General features: G+C 28.1%; 1 protein-coding gene across 1 annotated transcript in view; it reads right to left on the bottom strand.

The window, feature by feature from the left end:
* LOC129971178 (b(0,+)-type amino acid transporter 1-like) overlaps positions 1-27,058 on the bottom strand; it is a 110,595-nt gene that overhangs the window by 53,917 nt on the left and 29,620 nt on the right. The window contains exon 2 of the mRNA XM_056084715.1: positions 11,381-11,461. Within this exon, the coding sequence (XP_055940690.1) occupies positions 11,381-11,414 (34 nt within the window). The 5' untranslated portion in view covers positions 11,415-11,461. The remainder of the gene's footprint in view (positions 1-11,380; positions 11,462-27,058) is intronic.

Raw genomic sequence — 27,058 nt, 5'->3', positions numbered from 1 at the left:
TAAAAACACTGCACCTGAAAGAAATTTAATCCCGAGTAATGCCGGATATATCAGCTAATATAGTATATACCTTATATCTAGTGTGAGGCATATGACAAGGTTGTCACTGTCCTTACAAGCATATCAGGCATACAAAAACAAATCATTTTTACTATAAAGCATGGGATCGCAAAAGCAAAAAAAAAAAAAAAAAAAAAAAAAAAAAAAAACATTGGCATATTTCCGATTAGGAAGATCAAATAGATGTATGGAGCAGCTAGGTTGAAAAGGGGCCGCAAGCAAGTCGTTCAAAAAACTAAATTTCTCTAGTTGCCAAATAAACAAGTAAGTAAAAAAATATAAATTATTAGAATAATATTAACACGTTATCAAATATAATTGATAAGGTCTTATATATTTTCTCCATATTCACTTGTTCTTAGGATATTTATAAAACCAAACATCTTCTTCAATAATATTGTATACAAGTATAGAAACCAAGCGGTTTGGTGTCACAATAGAACAAATAAAACAAATGCATGTTCACAAAATCAATATACTAAAAAAAATTAGTTAAAAGAATCCTGTTATATGAAAGGATGCTATTATATGAAACATGTTAAAAGGATGCTGAAATATGAAAATAAATCAACCATCTAATAACAAAAGGAACCTCCTAATGTGCACTGTCAGAATATACCTAAACCAGCCACCGAACGCGCAATCTATCTCAAGATCTCTTTCAGAAAATTTAAAAAAAAAAAGAAAGAAAGAAAGAAATACACCAGACCAAATATAATGGAACATATAATTACAATAGCCAAAAATATAGTTGTATAAACAACAACATGCGAAACATGCAGAGTTTTTGACAGCAAATCCTTTGAACATTTACTTTATGAGCCTCAAAGATTTATTTTTGAAACTACTGCATACTTAGCAATGCCTCTACTATGCTGCGTATGATGCATTTTTGTTGATTTGTATTTCATACAATTTCGAACATCGCTGACTTTTTGCGTTTGTAATTTCATATTCTGCAGTAAAAATGACATTTTTGTATACTTAATCACGAACATATGACAAAGGTAATTGTGTCTGTCGTCTTACACTGAGTAGCGAGCTTTATACGTTTTCTTCCAACAAGATGCACAGCGAATTCAAAAATGTAAAATAGTTGTGTGATGATCACGAATTGACTCCATTTCAAAAACAAATTATGTGTGGTGTTGTTGCTTATTTTTATTTTAAGATATATATAAAATCGAGATTTTCTAGAGTTAAGATGATGGTACATTCTCTAAAATTATATTATAAGTACCAGAAAATAATGTTTCCATTTTATTGTTCTGTTTTTCCTGTTCCTTTCAAGACTTTGCAGAGAATCTCTCAAGTCGGATGCCCATCTCTTTGACATTCGATGGGAGATCCCTTCGGGTCAAAGCTACGGAAATCAGGGCAGACAAAGTTCCGGAGCCACGGGACTTGAGCCAATTCGGAAACCCTTAATTATAGAATGGATCTAGTTCAGAGAAAGGGTGCTTGCCAATGTTTGCATAAAAGAGAATTACAACTTCCGAATGGCATCACGTGTATAGGTAGTAACTGTGTTACATTTCGGAAACTTCTCAGGTTGACACTTTCAGGCCATTAATTTAATTTCCAACAAGTAACCAGAAATGAATAAAATAAGATATCTTTGAAAGCTTATCATGTACTTCCTAAAGAAGGTATTATCTTTGTATAAAAATTGTGGATCTTGGGCAAGGCCATGAAAGTCCACGGATTTTTATATTCAGAATTCAGGCATCTGAGCATTTTGAGCTTCTTACAATGTTAATTGAACACGATTATGGATTTTGTAATTTTTTGCCTACCGATTAAAATCAAAATTTGGCATAGTACTACAATTTTACATGATCGCGCATCAAATTTCATTTATCTAAGTTACTCGTATAGCATTTAGTTTTAGAGTTTACATGCATGCGAATGTATAAATGGATTTGGCTCAAAATTGGTAACGAATCTACACACTAAATGCCAAAACTATTAAACTGTTTTATCTATTTAGTTTATTATTTTTTGCAGTTATTGCGTTCACATGTACTAGCACTGAGAGAAGACAAACTGTCTGTGAATGGAATTCGTTTAAAATTAGACATATATTTACAAATTTGATTTGTAAATACCACATATTAAATTTCATCCATCCAAAGTGCTTTTGTGTTCATATGCACCCATAATTCCAGAATTATGTTTATCGGATTTTTGGAAGTTTGAAACATAACGATTTGCTAAAATCTCTGTTTCGTCATACTTGACATTTATAATAGTTTCTCTTACCATGCTTCTTCGCATGTGAGAAAATAAAAATTATTGAAGATAAAAAGTTGAAATAATGAACACATATATTAAAAATGCTTCTAAAATTATTATTTTTGGAATTTTTCTATGCATCGAAGCACGTGGAGAATTAAATGCGAATTATAGATAATCCCGTTTACAAATGTTAGTTATGATGTCATGTGATGTATGAGTTGGTATTAGAACATATTACATTAGAACATATAAAAAAATTTTGTACGCAAATAATTCAATGAATATAAAAATGTACTGATTGAATTCTATTAAAAAATATCGTACGGAAATGAGTAATCAGTTTAAGACGCCTAATACATTTGTCAAACATGAAATAATATATTTGCGAAAAAGAACTGTTAATCATGTATCGTAGTTAGTTTTTAAATAATCTTTCTGAAAAGTTCAAGGCAGCGAGACAACGTTTGTTTTATTTTCTGTGCTGAAAAGTCCGAAATGTTTTTATTTTCATTGAGAAACACTAGGCGATGAGATCTCGATTTTAGTCTTTCATAAGGTTATATTTCACAGTTTTGGCAAGAATCCAAATTCATCGATTGTAAATGACTAAAACGTTTGAGGGTAATAAATATTTACATATGAAATCAAAAAAAACAAACTAGCACCACACAGATATTTACATATAAAGATCTAATGTAGCATTCTGATAAGCCTGTGTTTAAAATATTTGAAACATTTGAAAAAAATAGAGTAGAAGAAAATAAATTTATAATTTGGATTTAAAAATGTGAAGTTTGCAGGAAAAATATGCTTGTGAAAAAAATGTAAAAGAATGGAACGCAAGAATATGAATAATCTTTGCAATAAAAGTTTAGAAGCATATACATCTTGATAAAAGAATATATTTACATCTAAAAAAATGAACAGTAAAAATTTTATTTAAAATTGGGCATATTTAAAATGGGTTGTTTTACGCTTCGTCTAAAGATACTGAATTGAGTAATAATTCAAGAGATTTTTTTTTCAAACTAAAAAAATACACTTGGAAAATAAAAAGAATTGGTAAAATTTTTATATAATGAGAAAGAATGTAATGCTTTAAAAAGTAGTACAATCTTCTGATTGTAATTTGGTGATCCATTAGAATTTAATCCTGTGGGCAGTTCAATTTAGTCGTGGATAGAGCAGTCCAGTATATGATTTCTTCTTTTTTTCCTTGGCAGACTGATTAAGTACGTAACAGGAGATTTGTGAAAATTTGATTTGATGTTAAATAATATCAAACTAATAATAAATAACATCGCGGACCTTCATCTTTTAAATAATGTGCAAATTTTACGATAAATCTAATAATATATTAACAGCTTTCACAAAATAAAACATTTATTATATCTTCTTAACACAATATCGTAAAGAAAAAATTTTGGAGAGGATTTCTATTCAAAAATCACATATAAAGACATTAGCGTTAAAAATGTTAACAAGAGGAAAATAACGAAGATTAACTTGAAATAAAGGAATAAATAAAAATCAAAAGTGAAATTCTCTCTCTCCCTTTCCCTAATAATAATTTCAAATTACCCGCGTTCTAAATAGATTTATTTTCTAATTACTCAAGTTCAGGTTTCATTTTAATAGCTCTTTTTTCTCAAGAGGAGTTTAACATGTACCGAAATTTAAATACTACTTTAGCTGAATTCTTTTCTTAATATACTTTCCCTGTCACTTTTCTCAACTTTTTGCTTTCTATTTCGGAGTGCGTCTCCGTTTTCCTTGTTCCAATAAAAAAATTTCAAATGCAACTAAAAAATTTTAGAAGTTTTCCCTTAATCATACATATGAGATATTTTGTAATAAAAGATATGATATATAATTCAAAGTAAGACTTTAAATTTTATTTTCATGCTTCATACAGCTACAGTTTCTGATTAATGATATTTTTATGGAAGTTTATTTATTACATGACAAGGATAAATTAGCTATTTTCTACATCGTAGAAAATAAATTGAAGCCATTCTTCAAGTTCTCGTACTTGAAGTTTTTGACTTAAGCCACTTTCCTACAATCAGGAATTTTAGAAAAGTTATTCGAAAAATTACTTTTATTTAAAATATTTAAAATATTAATTCTACGTTTACATATTTTATAAACTTTCAAACACTTGAAAGTTTTGAGGATTATTTAGTCAACTTCACGAAAGTGGGTTAAATTAGACCAGTTATTATATTTTCTATTTTAACTATTTCGAACAAATAAAGCTTTGATATATTCCTTTCAAAGTCTGAAATGGAAAATATAATTTGCTTGAAAATGAAAATGAATACAACAGAATATATTTTATTTAATCATGAAAGATTAGTCTAAAATTCAAAAGTTAAATTTATGGAAATTAATAAACTGCTAATATTTTTTTACCTAACGTTATAAAAATCGTCTAGAGGGCGAGGGTGAAAAACACCAACATACTGGATAATAGAAAAAGACGCTTTATTCCACGAATATTTCATAAATATCGGAGTACAGGTAATAAAATCACGGTCAGGATATGTACACAAAGAAAAGAACTTGCAGACAACATAAGCGGATAGCAAATCGCTAAATGGGAAATGTTTGCAGAGTTCAGAGAAAACAACTGAAGAACCTTGCCATCAGCACTCCAAAGAAAAAACATATTCTTCTTGTGTTCGTCTCACCTTATAAAGTCGCCTTACATGCGATAACACAAGACGTGACTCTCATGTGATTTTTCAGAAAAAACAGCAGATCTCAGTCCCTAATAGAGTTCCTTGTACTTCCCAAAATCTTCATTTTTGACATCTCAATTCATTGAGAGGCAGGAAAATGTAATTTTTTCCCAGCAAATGACATGTTTTTCTTACGCATGATACGCTAAGGCGACTGACAAAAAATCTCAGCTTAATTTATGTTATGGTTGAGTCCTATAGACCAACCACGTTAAAACCTTTTCCGCACATTTAGTACGTTATGTTATCGTGAGTAGCCAAGTCCGCAATCATTTCTGTAACCACCAGGGCGACGAAAAACAACAATCGTATAAGAAGTCCTCATTTTTTGAGATACCCGGGTTGATAATTGCAAAGTATAAGAGTATAGACCGAAAATTAGAGAAATGCATAGTCCAATAAAGAGAATGGTGTCAGATTTCTAAAATAATATGAGCTGAACGTCTATCAAATTTGAAATATAAATGAATTTTTTAAAACTATTAAGACCAACTTACAGAAAATATTTAGCCGAATTCTTTAGCAATCATTAATTACGATAAATTTTTTGCCAAAGGCTGCTAGCATGCAATATTTGTTGGAAATTCATCTGCTACTTTAGAATCAATTTCTGTAATTTATCTTCCAGTGCCTTATATGATACATTCATGTATATCTTCTTTTCTCTCCTAGGGTTCAATAACCTCATTTCTCCCGTTTCTGGAAACTGTTTACAGTAGCATAGATCCGTGATAGTACGAGAGAGAAAGTGTTTAGGCCCCATAAACCTCCCAGCGGGGGAAGAGCATGAGACAAAAACAAGTCGAAAAATCAAAATCAATAAACTGTCTTGAAGAGACACGGGAAAAAAAATTGTGAAAGAGAGTTAACGGTCTCGCTGCACGAGTTTCCTATCTTGTCTTTTTGCTCACGGGTCTCATAAAAAACACGATGTCTCCATTTAAAAACTAAAGACGCACACAACAGCGGAAGCGTTTTTTTTTTTTTTTTTTTGTATAATAAATTATTGCACAAGAGAAAATTCATTGGGAGAAAAAAATTCATTTAAAGCACGCATGCAAATGCACGTTTTTTTTTTTTTTTTTTTCTTTTTACATTTTCATGTTTGAATTGCTTGTTCTATTTATATGTTTTTTGTATATTTAAGTTCATTCCATTTACGTTTTTTTACTCATGTTTTTATATCAAGAAAACAGCCGTATGTGCGTTTCTTTTGAATTAACTATTCCTATTTATTAAAATTAAAAGAGTAATCAGCGATGGATTTCCAATTATACAACTGCCTTCGGTTGCTGGGTTGAATTGGAACCGCAGCAGATGAATTAAAAGAAGTTACTGGCCTATTTACCGAATAGATTAATTGATTTTTGCTAATGGATGCTGTGCAATTAAATAAATTTTAATTTTTAATTAATTTTTTTAATAAAATCATTATAACATTGTTATAGTGTGTGCGTGCGTGCGTGTATGAGTGTGTGTGTCAGTCACATTGCTGTAGCACTTAGCCTTATTTTAATTTTGGTTATAACTTCTGTGCATGAGTGTGTATGTCTGTCATATTATTGTGCACTTAGCATTAGTTTAGTTTTGATTATAATTTCTGTATAAAATTTGTGCGTTATATTCTGAGAGGCACGGCAGATTTTCGACTAGCCAGTCTAGACAATCAACTAGAGGCTGCTGGATTGAAGGAAGACAGTAGGCAATCGACCAAAAAGATGTTATTTGTTTATTTAGCAAATAAATAAATATGTAAAGGATACAAATTTTATAAATTAAAAACTTTTTTCAATATTAAAATTTTGACAAGTACAGATGGTTAAGTTCTTTTGTGTTTTAATATATTTAGCTTATTTCATTTAGTTATTACAATACTTATGATTTCCATGTTTCTACTTAAATAATACTATGCACCAATATGAATACTACACAGTCATTAATCATAGCGAATTAATACATAACATATATATGGTCTCAAAATTAAAACAAAAAATATATCGTTAACAAGATAAAAATGTGTTGGAAATATAAAACTAAGTTAATATTTAAAAAAAACTAGTTAGTTTTATTTTTGAAAACGGGCATCTTAATGAAGATATTGTCTAGAGACGCAAAATGCTTAAACCTGTCATTTATAGTAATTTCGATTAAAAGATTTCAGAGTGGGGTGGGAGAACGTAAAGGAACTAAAAATAGCAAAAACAGCAATCTTCAGTGAAATGTGTAATGCGACGCAAAACTCATCACAGCATTGCCGTTATCCAAGGACAGTAAAATGGATTGCATCTAATTTCTAGAAAATAATTCCTCTTGCAAACCCATAAATAATTCAACCATTATTCAATTTTGATAATATTATGGATCTCTAAATGCACTGCGGTAAATAAAGAACTCTCCGGGAATTATAGTCACAAAGAAAAAAAACCAAAAATTAATTAAAAATGCCCAATGAGCTAAAAAAAGTCGTTTGAACGATCGAATTAACTGAAATTTATTTCAAAATCAAAGTACTAACTAACTATGATAAAATGGAACAATCATATTATTTGTAAGGGAAAATTCAATAATGGAGCATTGAATTTTAGAAAAAAAATAATTTGATACTTCAGTTATCGAAAACGTACAAAAAATGCTTATATTCAAATAATTCACTTTTTTATTTGCACTGTTAGTATTTTTAGTACTACAAGTAGATATTACAAGAATTGTGAAAAAAGATTCAGAGACTAGAATAATCAAAAATTGAAATAATGGGATAACAATGAAATATATCAGAATAAGAAGAAATGGGAAACACAGAAATGAAATTTATTTGCTTGCCATTAGGAAAAAGATACTTACAGAAGAAAAGCAACGGAATTAAAATGATCATTTAAAAAAATTATCATCATCGTCTCTAACAAGAATTCAGAATGATAAAGAGAAAAAAACCTCACCAATTTTAAATACATTGTTCAACATGAAAAGTACTACTCCATTTATCAATTTATAAAAGTATTTTTCCACATTATCATAAATGAACACTTATCAATAAAACGCATATAGGTCCAATTACATTTCTTTGTTCTTGCAAAAAGTAAAATTAATCCAATAACGGCATTTGAAACTTCCTTGACTATAGCAACGTGTAAGCTACAATGAAAACTAGTTTCTGAACATATTTGTATACTTCTGTTGAGGCAATTTACTTATAATGTTCTTTGCCTTTTAAGGTTTTCATTCTGATTTAAGTGCAGAAATCAGAAAACTGAAGCTTCTGTTTTTAATGCAATAAAAGCTTTTTTTTTTTTTTTTTTTTTTTTTTTTGTATAGAGAACATAGTAATCATTGAAAATTTTGCACTAGAGGGATATAATTGTGGAATGATATGTGCATTCATTATCCTAATATTTTTTATTTCGATGATGATTATTAAAATGAAGGTTTTACTACTGGAATCAGAAAGACCCTTTCACAAAAGGAAAAATAAAATTAATGATTTTTATTAGTAAATGTATAATTTTTTTACCCTTCCTGAAGGCAGGCGTATTTAAGAGACATATTAGACAGACATTAAGAGACATTATTTCTTTTTACCACAGAACGCTATGAAAGCATGACTTTGGCTATTCTTTCAACTCCTTTCTACGAACCGCTGTCAACTTTTTAGTAAACTAAAAGTATTGAAAAGAAAATCAGAACTAGGTTTTGAAGAAGTGAGCGATGTTTTATCAGGTAAAATAGCAGCAAATCTACCAAAATAACAAGTGTAGCGATTACATAACTTACTACCTTCTCTTTTGATACAAAAGATGGCGTTATTTTATTAACATCAGGGTATTTTTCCCATGATCCTTCTTGGGGATCATTATTAGATTTCATTCAAATAAGTAACGCGAATTTTCATGTTCATATTTGTTTTGTCATGTGAAATATAGAACTTAGAAAATAATTGAGCAACTGTTCCTGAAATTTGTCTATTATTTTTTATTTATCTACTTCATAATGAAATTATAAAGAGTCTCGTCCCTCAAACCATGCTCATTAGAATCAAAACTTAACTGTATGATTTGCCAGAAATTTATATGTTTTGGGGGAGGGGATCTAAGTATATTTGCTTGGATTGCAACGACGCAATGAAGTGCAAATTAAACTGGTATATTGCTTTGTATATCTAAATTTATTTTTTATTTCCATATCGTTTTCTGCCGTTTTTTTATTACAAATGTAAACATTCCTACTTTTCAATTGGAATATTGGAAATATCATTTATTTTATTTTCACACCATTAAACTAATTCTATGGTCATCTTATAACTTTTTCCGTTTTATAATTATATTGTTCTTTATTCCTTTTTAAATAAAAAAAACTGTTTAAAATAATTGTAACCTTTATTATTATCCAACCATTAACTTTTATTCAATATAATTTTGGTACTTAAATGACTATAAATTTAATACTGTAATAATTACTACACAATTATATTTTATAGTTGTATATCTAGGAAATGCGTGCGACTTTTTATGTTGGTATAGAGGACGCGTCCTGTGGAAGGCTAAATGACCGGTAATTTGAAAAACTATGAAATTATTAGGATGTGCAGGGTTAAATAAGTTCAATTGTATGCTTAAGAAATCCAAATGTAGATAATGAAAGCTTTTACACGTTTTTCAAAAATTTTCTGTATTGCCTGTTTGCAAGCAAGATAGTATTTTGAACGAGAATAGTAAAAATAATTACATACGAATGATTTAAATAATATTTATTCCGCGTTTAGTATTTATAAAGTCTTTCTTCTCTTTCTACTAATCTTTCTTTCCAATTCCGCTAGCCGTATCTTCCTTTCTACAAATGAACTGTCCCATTTTGTTTTTTTAATCGTGCCGTTTTGCCAAAGTATTTCTTGACGAGTCAGGGTTTAAAATAAAATTGTAGAACTCATTCGAGTAGCTCTTACTATCTTGAAGTAGTAACCATCCATCTTGATCTTGAATGTATTTTTTCTGGCAGCATTTGGAAAGACTACGAAACGAGTGTGTGAAGAGTATAAATATTTTAACAGAAAAATGTTTATATTATGAAGATAAATAATTTAAGGCAATTCAAATAAATTAGTGTTAAAATAAAAAAGACTTCATTTTTTTTCTTATTTCAAAGTAAAGACGGCGATTTTCATTTAAAATAATTGTTTTTTACCAGGACTGCAACAAAAATATTAATTAGTAGATACTTGCTACAGTGGAGGAAAGGGATGGAGCGCAAAATTCTACTGTCTTTTTGACAAAATATATTTATAAAAAGTAATAGTAAGGAAAATGAATCAATCATATAGTTAAATTCAAACAATTATCAAGATAAATTGGTGCAATATAATTTATTAACCTAGAACAAAACTAACAAGATTCTTTATTACAATAACATCTGTTACAAAAAGTTGTTCTTTTGACTCGGAAGCAAAATATTTATTTTATATTCGCAAAAAGGCAAGAAAAAAACAAATTATTCTTGGAAAGTGGAAGGAGTAAACAAATTATTCTTAATTAAGAAAAACATCTTTGGTATTTACAAACATTTGGGGTAATGCACTAATTTTAATTTGAACCACTGTTTCTTTTTGAAGTTCAACCTTACCAAGATGTTTTGTAGCACTTTGAAATGAATATGTTCAGCTGTATTTGAATTCTTGTACAATACATGGACCTAGAAACTTTTAAATTTAGAAAACTTTTGATTTTTTAGTAAATCTTATGTATATACCATTATAAACTGAATTCCACAATTGATGTAATTCCAGCTCTTTACATAGCAAAACATAAATAATAAATACTAATTCTAGTTTTCTTTCGAAAGTGATGTAAAAGTGACTTGTCAAAGAATTTATAACGCGACACTCTAAAAGATGATCAATACAATGTCTTCTCGCTTTTCTCTTTCATATATAAGGTCAAAATGCGTAATACTAACAACTACATACTCTATATATACGTATAATTTATTATTTATCTCAGTACTAAAAAATAATTTCTTAATCATTCCGCTTTCACTATAACTTTAACTTCTGAGTTGCGCGGGCTATGTTTTTGTTCCCACAAAATCAAAACTCTATGTCAGCAAATTCATTTCAAAAACTATATATATATATATATAATTCAAATGTTTTTTTCATCGTTTTATTCAAAATGTCATTGGCGTTTCAATTTTCTTTTCCTATAATTAAGTATACGTCAGTATATGAAAAAATAAAAATTTATAAATTAATTTTTAAAAAATTTAAAACATGAAGAAAGAATACAAATTATGGATTGCCAAATATTCTACACAAATTATCAAATATGAATATAAAGTTTGCTAATAATTACCGTCATTGTAAAATATAGTTCCCGTGGGTGGCATCACACGGTAGATTTTTTTCTTCAGGGTTTCTTCTAAGCTCTCCGTTTCTGGAAAAAAAATAAAAATGATAAAAATATTAGCCAATGAAACTTGAAGTTAATATGTACAAAAAATGGAAAATAAATAAGAATCATCAGTTTAAGTATTCATAACATAACACTTAATTGAACTTAATAAAACAGATTTTCACGACAGCATCTTTTATTGACCTTGTTCGTATTTCCCCGTGTCGCCACACCCCTCGAACAGCTGCTAAACCTTCACTTTATTTGTTCCCTCCGTTGTTCGAATTACCTGGCAGGTTCGACTTATCAACTCCTGGGATACAATTTTTCTTTTTCTTTCCCTTCCATTAGTACGCACACAGCAGAATTTCTTTTATGTGATGATTTTTATTGTCTCTCCCATGATCTCTTTCTATTCTATTCTCTCTCTGTCTTTTTGGTATTAGTGTGTCTGACCGGAAAGACATCACACAGTGTTTTTCCTTTTTCTTCCTGTGTCTCTCCATTTTGTCGGAACGTGATTCATTTCTTTTCGATGATCTTACACACAAATTAAGATAATTTTAAAATAATGGTAACTAAACAAAACAAAAATTTAAATGATTAAGCTATTAACATTAAAAAGAAAATTTTTTTATCCTTAATATGGTAAAACGATATATTCACTTCGCACTATAATTATTTCAGGAGTTATTGATGGCAACTTAGGTAAAAATCATACAAAAGTTTTATTCAATTTCTGCTATTTAATTAAGCAAACAAAGAAATTAATTTTAAAGCCTACACGTGGAACCCAAAATGAAAAATGGAAATGCATAGAAATGGAACCCAAAATGCCGTATGAAAATTTTAATACGCTGCTTTCTCCATTTAGGAGTTCTCCCATAGGCATTGAACAAAAATACCATTAAACATAAAATACCATTTTAATTGACGCCATTGGATTGTTATGCACGCATGTTAAAAGGAAGCGTGTCAACGAAATAAAATAGGAAGTAGAAATTCTGCCATACAGAAAGTAAAAAAAAAAAAAAAAAAAAAAAACTTTATTATACGATTAGCAAAAAAAAAAAAAAAAAAAAAAAAAAAAACCGCATGTAGAAAGGATAAAATTGTACTGAACTTAACTACAACAATATAAAACATTGTAACAAATAGCTTAAAATTAATTTTGAAAAATTTGTGAAAATCAAAAAAAAAAAAAAAAAAACTGTTCATAAAATCGACATCTTTAAAAAGGTAAATATTTCGTTTTTAAGATGATATATAAATAATTTTCACACGATTGACTTCATTTTTGCCGAAGTTGGACTTAATAAAAATAAATAAAATCGTACTTTAGATCCGAATCTCTACGTTTCAGAATCCATGGGTCCGAAAAAAAAACAAATTTTTGGAATTATTTCTGTTTGTCTGCGAACACAATAAGAATATTTAATTACACAAAGAATTAGTAAATTTTCAAAGTTGGGAAAATAATGCAATTGAAATAAAAATGGACCTAGAATAGCATGTGCAATTTTCTTGTTTCTACAATTGGTTGTTTAAAAGGGGTTCTTGTTGCAGACAAATAGACATATTTATTTTTTTATATATATAAAATGGTCAAATATTTATGTGTTTGCAAAAACTATCACCCATAACTATCTCAAAGAGCTCCATTTGTTGATTGTTCCTTGTAAATCGATACCGTTTAGCATATCGAATGAGAAAATAATTCCATCAATAAAACTGCCGATTTTTGATGTGATTAGATAGTGTCAGTCACGTACGTCACAGATTCCTGGATGGCTTCAGAACTGATATATATTTTATTTTTTTTTAAAAAAAAAAAGCTAATGGACATTTTGCGTGAAGTGAAGACTTCTGGTTGATAATGCCTATTTGACGAGGTCCATTTTAGAATAAAAAATAATACTTTTGCAGTTAATATTACCAATGGTAATACAAACATTATGTTTAGCTATACTTTTATTTGCATTTGATTTTTTCTAAATAAAAAACGAAATATAAATGGAATCAGTTTTCAATTAGTGCTAAAAATGAGTGAAGGCAAGACCTTTATTACGTTTTGGAAATATTTCTCAAGGAATGATTTCAAGATAAAAGAGTTGCATCACAATTTTTTTTTTTTTTCAATTCCCCTACTAACTCGCTGTTGATAATTCTAGACATGAATAAGAATCTCTTTGTCAATAAGAAAATATTTCTGCAGGCAAATTGAAACAGCCTCATAATTATACGCTGACTATACAATATTAGTTCAAGAATGGGCTCATTTCGAATCACACAACATAATATATCGAATGGATGAACATAAAAAAATGGATTGATTGGAAATGGTCTGGAATTTTTATAATGTCTTTTCTTTTTAGAACTTGTTTTTAAAAATTCAAAATTTCTTCAATCGAGTTTACAGTACTTTCTCTTACTGTATTTTTAACAAGTATTCTCTGTGATAGATTTAAGCAATTTGCAGCTCTAGGCAGTGTGCATCATGGTAGTACACACTGTTTTAATAAAATAATCAATTTAGTTTCTAATGTCAACATATTTTTCACTAAGCCAATATTATTATTGATTATTTTTTTTATTTTAGTTAACTCTGAAATTAAAGTGCTTTTATTTCTTTATTATGACTCATGAATACGTAGCATTCATAATTACATTTAAATACTCGACATTTAAATATTGTAATGACAAAGTGAATCTAATGAACTATGTAGGAAGCAACTCTATTACAAGTGACAAAGTGTTAATGTTATCATATTATTTTATTATTCCTAGAATTTAAATTTTTTTAACAAATTTAATTGTTTGGCAACCAGGCAATAATACTTTTAATCGATTTGGTTGCGGCCCATCCTCACTTCAGTTGCCTAATCTGAAATCCACCAATGCATATTCATCAAAAGTCAGTTTTCATCCTTTTTTTTAATTACAAGTTCTTCGACATTTCCGTTTTATGTTGCTAACAGCGAGTTTTTTTTTATTATTATTAATTTAATTTTTAAAACGAACGATGGTTTTTTTAGAACGTTTGAGAATGAAAATATTAAATGATAGGCAATTCTGAATAATATTTCTACTTCGAAACTAATTCAGAATGTCATTGAGATTTGATGAGGAATATAAGAAAATAAGTTTCCGAATCTTAAAATTTTTAAAATGCATTTTTATATTTACTGTAGCTTTTTTTCATTTTAGTGGTTTTCTGAGCAGAAATGATTTTACTTAATTCTAAGGTATTTCAATAAATATAATATTTAGAATATATATATATATATAATAAAAACCCTTTCAAAGTAAAGTAAAAGTAAATGTAGAGTTCTTTAAATGATAGCTTTTTATTTGTTCTTAATATGTATGGAAAAAGTCCATTTTTAAAAATGCGTTTCGAAAGCTCTTTGTCCGAGCCATGACTGACGGGAGATGCAATTCGAACTAGAAAGCAGAATGGTGGGGAAAGAAACCGTACGAAAGTAGTTAGAATTTAAAAAGAAAATTTAGCTGCAATAACAGTTATGCTTCACAATAGACTCACCGTGGGAGAAAAAAGCACGTAAAGCTTGGAATTTAGGGATTAGAAAATATTTATTTTTAGAACGCGGATAAATTTCAATTATTACGTTGAATAAAGACTGCCTTCATTACATATTTGACCTTCAGACTTAATACTATCTTTGTAAATGGCGTTGGCTAAGCAGAAAATGACTAAGTGGAAGGGAAATTAAGAGAGAAAAGTCGCATCGGGAGGAAAAAAATCTTTTATAAAAGGATGTAATCACTTTGTCTACATCATTATGCACATAGCTTATTAATTTTCAGTTGTTTTCTCGGTTTGGTTTAATATATAAAGCCCCAAGAACGAAACAACGTGAACGAACTTTATTTGTCGATGTAGCTTTTTCTCTCCTTGGTTCTTTCACAAAGTCAAGAATTTATCTAATTATATTTCTTCTGCCGGCCGCTTTTCCAGACATTATGCTCAACTTTTATCACTTTCCGATTGGATGAGATGCCTTTTTCGTTCGGCGATCAATGCTTCCCTGCGACATGACTGAAACAGAGGGAGGGGCGATGACTTTCGTGACCTTGAACATTTCCTTTCCCCCTTTCTAACGAGGAGAAACCCACCGAGGAATTTTCCGCGTCTCCATGGCGACCAAAAAACCGCTCTGAACCGGCCATCGCCGGATCCAGCCGCTTCGTCCCAAAATCGCCGCTAAGCCCGTCCCTAAAATAGAAAAGGGGGCCTGGCTGACGAAGAACGATCACCAATGACAGGTGCCCGGTATTAATCTGGCATATCCATTCATTCAAAGGTGGGAGACCCGTTCATTCATGAATCGATCTCTTCCGTATGCTGAACAGAATTCAAATCGTCGTTTTGCATTCGATTTAGATTCACTTAACCTATTTAGAATCGAAAACTATTTGGCATGGATTTATGTGATTCAAAAATGTCGTGAATCGGTATGAATTTTAAGTAATCGAAAGATAATATTCTAAATATGAAAATAATGTTCAACCACTTTTTTATAGATATTATATTGGTCATTATTTTCACTAATTTTCTCCTTGTTATTAATTTATTTATTGTTCACTCACCTACTATATTCCATCACCTAATTTGTGATGCATAGATTCTTGGTAATGAAGTAGAATCGTAATCATATCTTATTAACACAAAATGTCCGAGAACATTGTTAGATATCTTCACAATATTGTACGATATTCAGAATACTGAACAATATCGTGAAAATGTTGAATACTATCGTGTGCTGATAAGATAACGACGCGGCAGATGTACGAGATCATACTTCTAATTTTCCATTTACTTGGAAAGAAAGAAAAACACTGCAATCTTTTTACCTTCTAAATATCCTTTTTAAGCGGATGTTTTAGATTTCGTCCAGTCATTATTAAAAAGTTAATATCGGCGTTTCTTTCTCTTTTCTTTTACTTTCTATATATCCTTAAAAAATGCAAATGTCTTCTGTAAATCTTAAAATAAATGCAGGTGCAGCTGTTGTGTAAATAAGAGTTTAAAAAAATACTTTGTAATACAATTTTAACTTATTGCAGATATGTATTTGCCTTCTTAATTAAATTCACAATATAACGGTGCAAAACTTCAATTTCAATTTCCTTTTACGGTCCGGCTACTTCGTCTGAATATAAATATTAAAAATTTTCTTTAGAAAATTATACTTGTCTAGACAAGAGATTTTTTTCTTTTTATATCGAGGTAACTTTGTTTATTACATTTAGGTTTATTACACATGGTTCAAATACAATTCCTAATGCATGTCTCTGCGCATTTAAAACCTCCCTTAATTCAGTTGCACTTATTATTTTCTTTCTAGTTCGTGGTGTTTATAATTTACAAGGTAAGAAGATAAGCACTGAAGTGAATTACGAAAGAAATGTCGATTAAAAGGTTTAGTAGATGTTAATTAAATCGGTATAACAGAATAAGTTAATTATTAATGGGGGATTTTATGTTCAGTACTCATATATAAACCCGACTTTCTAAAAATAAGAAGCGAAAGTTGCGATAGCTTATTCTAAATAAGAAAGTGAACATAATTCTTTCAAAAAGTTGTGAAACATCGGAAAGTGTACTATTTCATAGAAAAAGCACGCTATCGTAATTTTATCGTAGCATTTCTATTTCATAGAAATGCTACGATAAAATTAAGCAAAATTTTTTTTAAAAAAAATTACAATATGCTACCAAAAATACTAGCAGCTATTATACTTAGAATTAGGAACCATTTAAATTTATAATAACTGGCACCTGCGAATTATGAGCCAGTTTTTAAGAAAGTGAGCTTTTCTTGGCTCCCAATATGAACATATTCCGCTATTACAGGGTGTTCCATAAATGACTCCTTTGTTTTAAAATTAAATAACTTTGTAACAGATATTTCCAGAAAAATAGATATATCTTTTTTTTCTGCATTTACATCCTACATTTCATTAACAATAAAATAGTTCCATTAATTTTTAAGGATTCCCTTACAGTATCTTTCGACATTTCATGAACTATGCAAGCATAAATGCACCCAAATCTTTCCTAAATTCTCCATATTACATATATTTTTTAATTCTTTCCTCTAGCAACCAGAGGAATAAAATTTTCTTAGTTTCCGTTCATCTTGTTCGTTTTCCCTTTTATTCGGGATTTAAGGAAAAGAATAGTTGGAGGGAGGGGGGGGACTTTCCATCTACATTTAACAAGACTTAAGGAAGCAAGATTTTTAATTTATTTGCTCCCTGACGAAATAGAGAAATCGTCTTTATAAATCAATCATTGATTGGTAAAGCAATAATGCAGAATTGTTTAACACCGAATGCTGAATGAAATGGTTTCTAGGTCTTTTCATTTTAAACCAAAGTAAATATAAAATACTGCGGAATGTAACACAATCTTGGTTTTGCTTTTTTAGGAATTTGATCACTTGAAATCTCTTCTGATTAAAATTTAAGAAACTTGTCCCGTGACAATTGTGGCTTTAAAAGAATTTAGAAGTTTATATTTAATTCAAAATAAATTTGTAGATATTTTTGTTACATATACACATTAAAAAACATTTTGTAATTAATTCTTTTGATAATACGATTTCAATTGAAGTTATCAATCCCAGAAGCTATTGTGATGTAAAAAAAAAGTATAAATTCTTATTAAAATGTTAATATAAAAAAACAGCGAGGATGGTTTAACTGAATCGGTATGTGCAACTGTCAGTTATCAAACTATTCTATTCATCCTTGCTGGAGATGAGGTCCTCTGCGGGAGTCAGGGGTCCCCTAAAATAGCTGTTTTCTCCTTTTGCTAGGAAGAACAACACTAGCCCGGAACTACCACCGTGAAATAATCAATTTTTAAAATTGAACAGGCACTATTCTTTCACTCTCATTCAAGTTAATGCCTGAAGTCATGAGAGATGGCTACTACAATACAGCTCTTACATTTATCGAATTGATTCATTAAAAAAAAAAAAACCCAAAAACCGAAATTTTAATTTTGCATTGTGTTTTTTCACATCGATTCAATAGAAAGCAGGAAAAATAAATAAAATTAAAACCAATATTTTATCTATCTTAATATTTTAAAACAAAAAAAAAAGTTTTAAATTTTCATAAATTTCATTTCTGGAATCCTTTAGTAACATATTCAAGAAAATGTCCCTATTTTTAAGGAAATATAATGCATAATGGTGTAGATTTTGATTCTTCTGTTGTTGTTGTTTTTATCCAATACAGTTTTAAAATAAAATACCAAATATAATGCTTCCATAATCTAAAAGCTTGTGCTCGTTTTCATTACTTTCACAGATTTACCAGTCTTAAGACCTAGATATTAGATTCTCAATTACTTATACTTTCTTGTTCTGCAGTATTTATTGATATGAGAAGCAATCCTGTATCCAAAGTGTATTGATATAGAAAATGTTTAACCAAACTTGAACTCCTTCATATTTATACATCCAAAGTACCATTAATCTTTACTGACTGAACTAATAAACTCTTGCCTCCCACTTCATCAGTTAAACACCACCTTACATCCAGAAGAGCCACAAGCAATAACTTCCGAAGCTATCAAAACGTCCAACTTTTAATAACGAAGAGCGGGCCTTAAGCGATTAAAACTCTCTGACGTCAGAAGAAGAAGGTGGGTACGTGACGTGGGGATATAACGTAAACAGGAGGGCGCGAAGGAAACAAACCTAACAGGGGGAGAGTGAAGTGGAACCATTTAGATTAATTCCTACAGCTTTATAACGGTTCTTTTTATCGATATTTATTGGTGCTGGGCGTGTCCCACGCAGTTTATTTTTACATCGACGAAAAATTCAGGCCATCGATCCGTCAACCTTAAGTAGCGCCAAACTTAAAATGACAAACTATCCGTCCGTATTTCTCAGGTGGCACTGCTTCAGAGATTACTCGAGGTAATGAAGAGAGAATTTTGCTCATTCATCAGGAATGGGATTCCGGAGAGTAAAATAGAATTGTAAAATGGTTATATTTGAACAGTGGGTGCTGCTGATTTAAGAACATAGTAAATTAAAGCAAACTAATTGTTCAAAGATTAAAGAATATAAATTAAAAGAGATTTAATAAAACAATTTTTAAAAACATTCTTTTATTTATGAATTAAACTTAAAATTTTTCTCATTTATCAGAAATGAAATTTTGGAACACAGAATAGAATTGTAAATGGTTACATTTAATCACGGAAGCTGTTGATTTCAGAATAGAAAAGAATAGCGTAAACTTAATGTTTAAAGATTAAAGAATATAAATTGAAATGATTTAATAAAGTAGCTTTTAAAAACGTTCTTTTCTTAATGTATTAAGAGAAAATTTTTACTCATTCATCAGAAATGAAATTTTGGAACACCGAATAGAATTGTAAATGGTTAGAATGGAACAGTGCGAGCTTCTTGTTTCAGAACAGAGTAAAGCAGCGCAAACTTATTGTTCAAAGATTAAAGAATATAAATTGAAATGATTTAATAAAGTAGCTTTTAAAAACGTTCTTTTATTAGTGTATTAAACGTAAAATATTTACTCATTCATCAGAAATGAAATTTTGGAGAACAGAATAGAATTGTAAATGATTATATTTGAATAATAAGGACTGCTGATTTCAGAATAGTAAAGTAGTGAAAATTTCTTGTTCAAGGTTTAAAGAATATAAATTAGGCGAGAATTAATAAAATAGTGCTTAAACGCATTCTTATGTTAATGTATTAGATGTAAAATTTTTACTCGTTCATCAGAAATGAAATTTTGGACTACAGTATAGAATTGTAATTGGTTATATTTGAACAATGGAAGCTGCTAATTTCAGGAGCGCAGTCTTGTTATTCAAAGATTAAATAATGTAAATTAAAAGAGATTTAACCAAACAGTATTTTAAAACATTCTTGTATTATTGTATTAAACGTAAAAATTTTTACTCATTCATCAGAAATGAAATTTTGTAAATGGTTAGATTTGAGCAGCGGGCGCTTTTTATTTCAGAAAATAGCAGAATACCGTGTAAACATATTGTTCAGTGACTACAGAACATACAAATAAAAAAATTAATTAAAATAATTAAATTAACTAAATAATAAATTATAAATTATAAAATTAATCAAACCGTTTTTAAAACAATTTTATTAATACTCTAAAAATGAAAATTTTCATTTGAATTGTTTTCAACTTTTTAGTATTTAAGAGATAATTAATTATTATCATATTGTGGAACTTTTGAATGAACTTTTTTTCTCAAATTTACTATCTGATGATGGCCCAAGCACAAAATCAAAATTTAATTAAATCAATTGATTAATCAACAATTAGATTCTAAAAATATTAAAATAGTAAATTGGTATCAAGAACACATAAATATATAAATTTTCAAATTCAGTCCATTAGAAAATAAATAAAAAAAACCGATATTAAATTCCATTTTTATAAATATGACATTTTCGGCACATTATTTCAATTAAAATGGCTATTTTAGTTCAATCTAATTCATTAAAGAGAAATAATTATCTTAAGCAAATGCTGATATCAAATTATTTTGAGACATATAATTTTCTGCACTCTTTCTCGAACTAGATAACTTGCTTTTTGAAAAATGTATTTTGATATGATTATTTTTCTCTATAAATTTTTTAAATAAAATTAACTGTTTCAAAGCGAAAGAAATAAGGTGAAAATTGAATATAATATTTATGAAACAGAAAATATTTTCTAGGGAAGCTATGAAAATAATTTTAAAAATACAATAAAATAGTTTCAACCCGTGATTAATTAGGTAAAAAGAACCAATCTGAGTCTACTGATAATCTGTAACTTTATCTGTAAAGATCTTAATCTAAAGATAAATTGTAATTCAAAAAAATTTTTTAAATGTATGTCACTTTCCTTTCATACAAATATTTTGTTATGAATTTAAAACAAAAATGTCCACCTTTTTTTTTATTCGGAATATATTTATCAAGAATTACTACTACTTCGTTTGTGATGAGGTTTTTAAGAATAATACTTCACTTTGGTTTTTAAATTGTGTCTTTACAATGCGGCTAACAGATAATTGATTTGGTATTGCAGACATAGTCCTACTTTACTGTAATGAAAAGGAAGTAAAATTTTTAACAATTATTTTAAATATTATTTAAAAAAACAGTATAATTGCTAAGGTTTCTATAGATTTGTCTCAACAATAAATATCTGTTTATTAAGAATATCTGAAATGATGATTAAAGGATAGAAATAATGCCATGGCTGAACCTTATATAGTTTTTCTCATTCGTATCTGCCTTTTATAAGAAAACAAATTTCCCCGGCTTGAAATGATTTTAAACGTAAATTTATATATGCTGTGAATTTATATATAATTAAAAAATCAAACTTTTAGAATGAATTAAAATAAATGAAGTCGCAAACTTTTAAGAATAAAGGAGTTGTAAATAATTCTGCTTTGAAAAGCGGAGTTTTCTACTCTCCAGATATTGAAAAAGAAGCAAATAAAAGTATTCCAACGGCTACTATCTCTTGCATTCCAGAATTTATTTCAAAGACTAACATACCGTGAAATAACAGATGTTTAAATTTAGTAATGACTACTTACACTTAGTAAGAAATATTGCTTTTTACCAAATGCAGTAATAACTTTACCTATACTTTCAATATAATATAATTTAATAACGTATTTCCATTTGTCGTTACGAATAAAAATCTGTATGCTTTATGGGGGTATGATTATTGCTTTTGCATAAATAACCTAATATTTATGAAAAATTATAAAAAATGATGATTTCATCAATTGTTTCTTTATTGCATATAACAATATACTTGGCGATGCTCAGAATAAAATAATTTCATGCTTTATATTTTCAAGATAATATACTCTTATATAAGATATTGTAATACATAAAATCCTTTTATAATATAAAATATTTTTTCCATTAAAATGAGAATATAATTTAAACTAGATGTTTTTTAATAATATCTTTTTAATAACATAAGTTTTCTCCATATCAACTAATATACCAAATAGTTGTTCTAATATAAACTGTTAATCGTCTTCTTTCTGAACTTTCTTTTAATTGTTTCGGATATCTGTTAATCTGTTCTCAAAACTGTTCTTTGTTTGCACTTTTTTTTATAAATACTAAAAAAATATTGTTACAAAAAATGCATAAATTGTCTTTTTAACCAATAAAAAATAAAGCCAAAAAAGATGTTAAAATTTAACATCACATTTAAAAGAATAAAATAAAATTTCAAAAAATAAAATTAAAAGTAGTTCAAAATTTCATCGCTGTCTAGCAACGAAATACCCATAAATTTCCTCATTTCAAAATAGTCTGTATCTATTCAATTATAGAATAATTTTTAAAAAAAATTACCCTTTGCAATTTGTAAAGTTCACAATATTTTTTTTACTTGGCTTAAATAACAAATTTGTCTGAATTCGATCTGCGATATCCTTCATTTATAAAAAAATTGTTAACATTTTATAAAATCTTTTTTTTGATGGAATGATTTATCTATTATTTTTTCTTATTTATTCTGTGACTAGAAAAAACATATTCTTTCTTCAAAAATATTTTTTTAAAAAAGAGAGAAGCATAAAATTTTATTTAACAGTTTTTTTTAATGTCTGCAAGAAAATTTTATTAAGAATTCCATGAAAATTTTATTTATCCGGCGATTTTCTATAGTGGATAGCCATTAAATGGAAGTATTATTTTTGTATATATATATATATATATCTGTTGCTTACGCTTTAGTTCATTTTTCTCAAAAACTATATGACAAAAAAAAAGACCATTAATGAAAGTGCGTTTACATTTTTTTTTATCTAATCTTTTGACCTTCAATACGACATCCGATTTGAATTGCTCAGCCAGCTGTTGTTGCTGCTTTAATATAGTTAGATTGTTCCCTAGACACATATAAATTTTTATACTATGTTAGTTTCAGACACATAACTAGCTTGCATTATGCAATAAATTCAAAGAAAGTCTCGTTACTTTTTAATTGGTGTAGTCCCAAATATGATATTATTAATATATAAAAGTATGCAAGTTTTTTAATGCCACATGAATGGTCTTATTATGAAAAATGTGAAGTTAACATCAAAATGAGATCAACTACATAAAGTAAATAATTAGGTATATTTAATTATAAGTCTTGTTAATAATTCGCTTACTTAATGTATTGATATATACTTTTATTTAATTTGACTTATTTGGATAACATATTTGGATAATTTGGATAAATGTGTATTTAATCATACACATTTATTTGGCACAGATATTTTTTAATATTTATTCCTTATTTTTCTAAAGATCGAATATTGTAATTGATTTTTCATTCACTTTTTCATGAGCAAAGTTCTAAATTTTTCGATTTATAAGAGAGATTATTAAGAGATTCGAATTCCTAGTACATAGCATCGTAGTGTGATAATGTTCTTGGGATGATTATCCTATATTTTAATTATTTTTCGATATTTATTATTAACTAGTTGATTTACCTGCCTTTTATTGGAATTTAAATATTTGACATTTTAAATGACAAATGTATTGTATGACATTTTAAAAGTAAAAACCAATTATGATATGTTACGGGTAAATTATTATAATGTACACAAGCCTTTTATTATACCACATTACTTCTCTTAGCTTTCTTAGGCGCAGTTAAATAACTACTTTAAATCAATAAAAAAATTCCAAAAGATATGAAATAGAAATTTAAAAAAAATAGCTGTAGAATATATCAGAGTCTTACTATATTTCAAAATCGTCTGTCTGAAATTTAAAAACAAAAAAAAAATTAATAACAATTCAAGTGAAAATTCTATAGAAAGGAATTTGCATCAGAGAAAAGATAAAATTTTGAGTTTTAAAATGGTATTAGAAAATTTCTTACAATATAATTTATTCCAAAGCTAATGCTGAATAAAACAGTTAATTTCTAATTAATTGAGCATTTAATTAATTTATGCCCTTTGAAAAGTTGACAGCATTCTTTCTTTGATCCTAAAGACTATATGTGCAAAGTTTGTTGAAATAGACCTAGTCGTTTAGGAGCAGATATGGAAGATAATATATAATTACATGTGTAATAATGTGAAACAATAATATATATTCGAAAAATGCATTTAATATTATTAATCATATGAATGGGTAAAAACAATGATAAATAATGCTATAAATACATTTAAAAATATTTTTAAAAATTTATTAGAATTAGGAAAAAAAAATATAACAATTAAACATTTGGTATTAATGAAAAGTTAAATTTTTGAATTTTAAAATGGCGTAAATATTTTTTAATGCAAATGTTTTGAAGTTATCGAGGAAAATGTCTCACCTAGATTAGTTTTTAATTAAAAATTGTTTAAAAAAATCTTTTCTTATCAGGCATTTCTATTCTAGTAGTAACAACCTGCTAAATTTAGTAATTCTAGATCAAACGGACTTCTATAGAGCATTTTAAGCGACTTTTAATCATGCACGTCTCATCACGCATTTTGAAAAATAATAAGGCATATAAGCAAGCATTATCATATTTTTTAAAAAAAAAGCGCATTTGAAATATTGTACATTTCCTGCAGCTATTTTTGTAATTAGTTTAAAAAAGGATAAAAATAATGGTAAATATTTACTTTTACAAATATAGAATTATAAATTAGAAGAGTGTAAACAATTTCTGGAACATAGCTAGCTCTATACTCTCATATTTCTCTAGATTTTTCGTTAAATATTACATTAAAAATTACAACAGTATATGCACTTAATGTCAAACAATTGTATGATTAATCACGAAAAAAATGGTGCCAATTCTTTAGTAAATAATCGTTCTGAATAAATGAATACAAACTCGTCTTAACGAATAAAATAAACTTTCTAAAAAAAAAGAAGAAAAATCTGGTACCCCTTTTTTTTATTCTCTGACAGAACCAAGAATAAAATTTTGTAGATTTTCTGTTTAAAAAAAAAAAATCTAAATTTTTGTTCTATCATTTAATTAGACGTAGATATAACTTTAAGGCAAGAGAGAAAGAAAAGAAAAGATTTGTTATCAGATATATTTTAAATTTTTTAAGCTCTTTTATATTGGGATACTTATAAGACAGAAATCCTACATTTAAATTCCCGATGAAAGTATTTATAGCTTATAGCAGAATAAATAATAAAAGAAGAGCGTAAAAACGCATTTTGTCTGGTTCGAGGTTTCAAAATTGATGGCTCGTGAGAAATATTAGCGCGAACTGATTTTTATTTTCTTGCTTTATAATAATAAAAGCTTTAGCTATGTAATTTTTGAAAATCGGCAGCCTTGAGTGCTTCCTTTTTTTTTTTACTTTGTAATACATGATGTGTATCAAAGTGTTAAATAAATACATTTGATATCTATCATTAATAATGAAAAACTCCTAACCAGGCACTTTTCATTTATTTAGGATCCAATCAATGACTGTAAATTTCTGAAATTGCAATTATAAAACAAATATTCGCTAACATGATCAGTATTGCAAACGTCTTTTGAAAAAAATATGAGGAAAATAACACATAAGATTTTCTTCGTATATCAATCATCTTCAAGGAATGATTTGTTGGCGTTTTCAAAAATAAAAGAAACCATGACTATCACATTGAAATTTAGGATTATTCTTTTTTGGCTCCAACAAAAACTACGGGTTTTTTTTTCTCAAAAATAAACAAAATGATGCCATTATCTGATTTGCTAAATTTGCTAATTTGAATTATATTTGACAAAAGAAACAGCAATTAAAAAAGGGCTTCACGGCATTACCTTTAAATGGCATAGTCAAAAACAATAAGATGTTGCTGCAGCTGCAAGCAATGCTGGTCAACTAAGACTGTTGGTGTATTCTATATAAATGATAATAAGGCCCATTATCGATTTTTTTTATATTTATATAAATGATGGACGTCAAACTTTTATTGATCATGTTAAACGGGACTTCTAAAGTGCAGTTCATACTTAATTCCTCCAAATTTGGCTGTAAACTGAAGAAATAAAAATGAAGATAATAAGCCTTATCCAAATTTGTCCTGACCTTGTTATGATTACTTTTTTGGAATATCCTGCTAATGTCGCAAGTGTGAATTTGCTTAAATGCATGCTGCCTATCACGAAGTTATCCATATTTTAAACAATCTTCCACCATCAGCGACCAAATTGAAAACTTTAATAAAGAATTCTTAGTTCATTGAATTATTATTAAAGTGCATTTTATAATGATTTTGTAATAAAGATAGTTGTTTTATTGGTATTATTCGTAGTTATAGCTTTTTATGTTTCTAACGTACTTTTATTGTAATCTGCAAATTGAAATTAATAGTAAAATCGCAGACACCTCATTAGAAATTAATGAATGAAGCTGTAAAGATCGAAGCTATGCTTATTGCAATACAGGATAAGCTTTCTCAGTTTTTGATAATTTGCTACAAAATTGATCTTGGGGAATATATGAAGTGAAATTGAAATAATAAATACAGATTTCATACACCAATGCGACAAAATAAGAGAGGGCAAATTTGTTTAAATATCCATATAGAATTTTTTTACAATTACCCAATCTTACGGCCA

Source organism: Argiope bruennichi, chromosome 6 (genome assembly GCF_947563725.1).
Source record: "Argiope bruennichi chromosome 6, qqArgBrue1.1, whole genome shotgun sequence".
NCBI lineage: Eukaryota > Metazoa > Arthropoda > Arachnida > Araneae > Araneidae > Argiope > Argiope bruennichi.
Note: the sequence above shows the minus strand (reverse complement) of the source record. Positions and strands in the feature narration are given on the sequence as shown.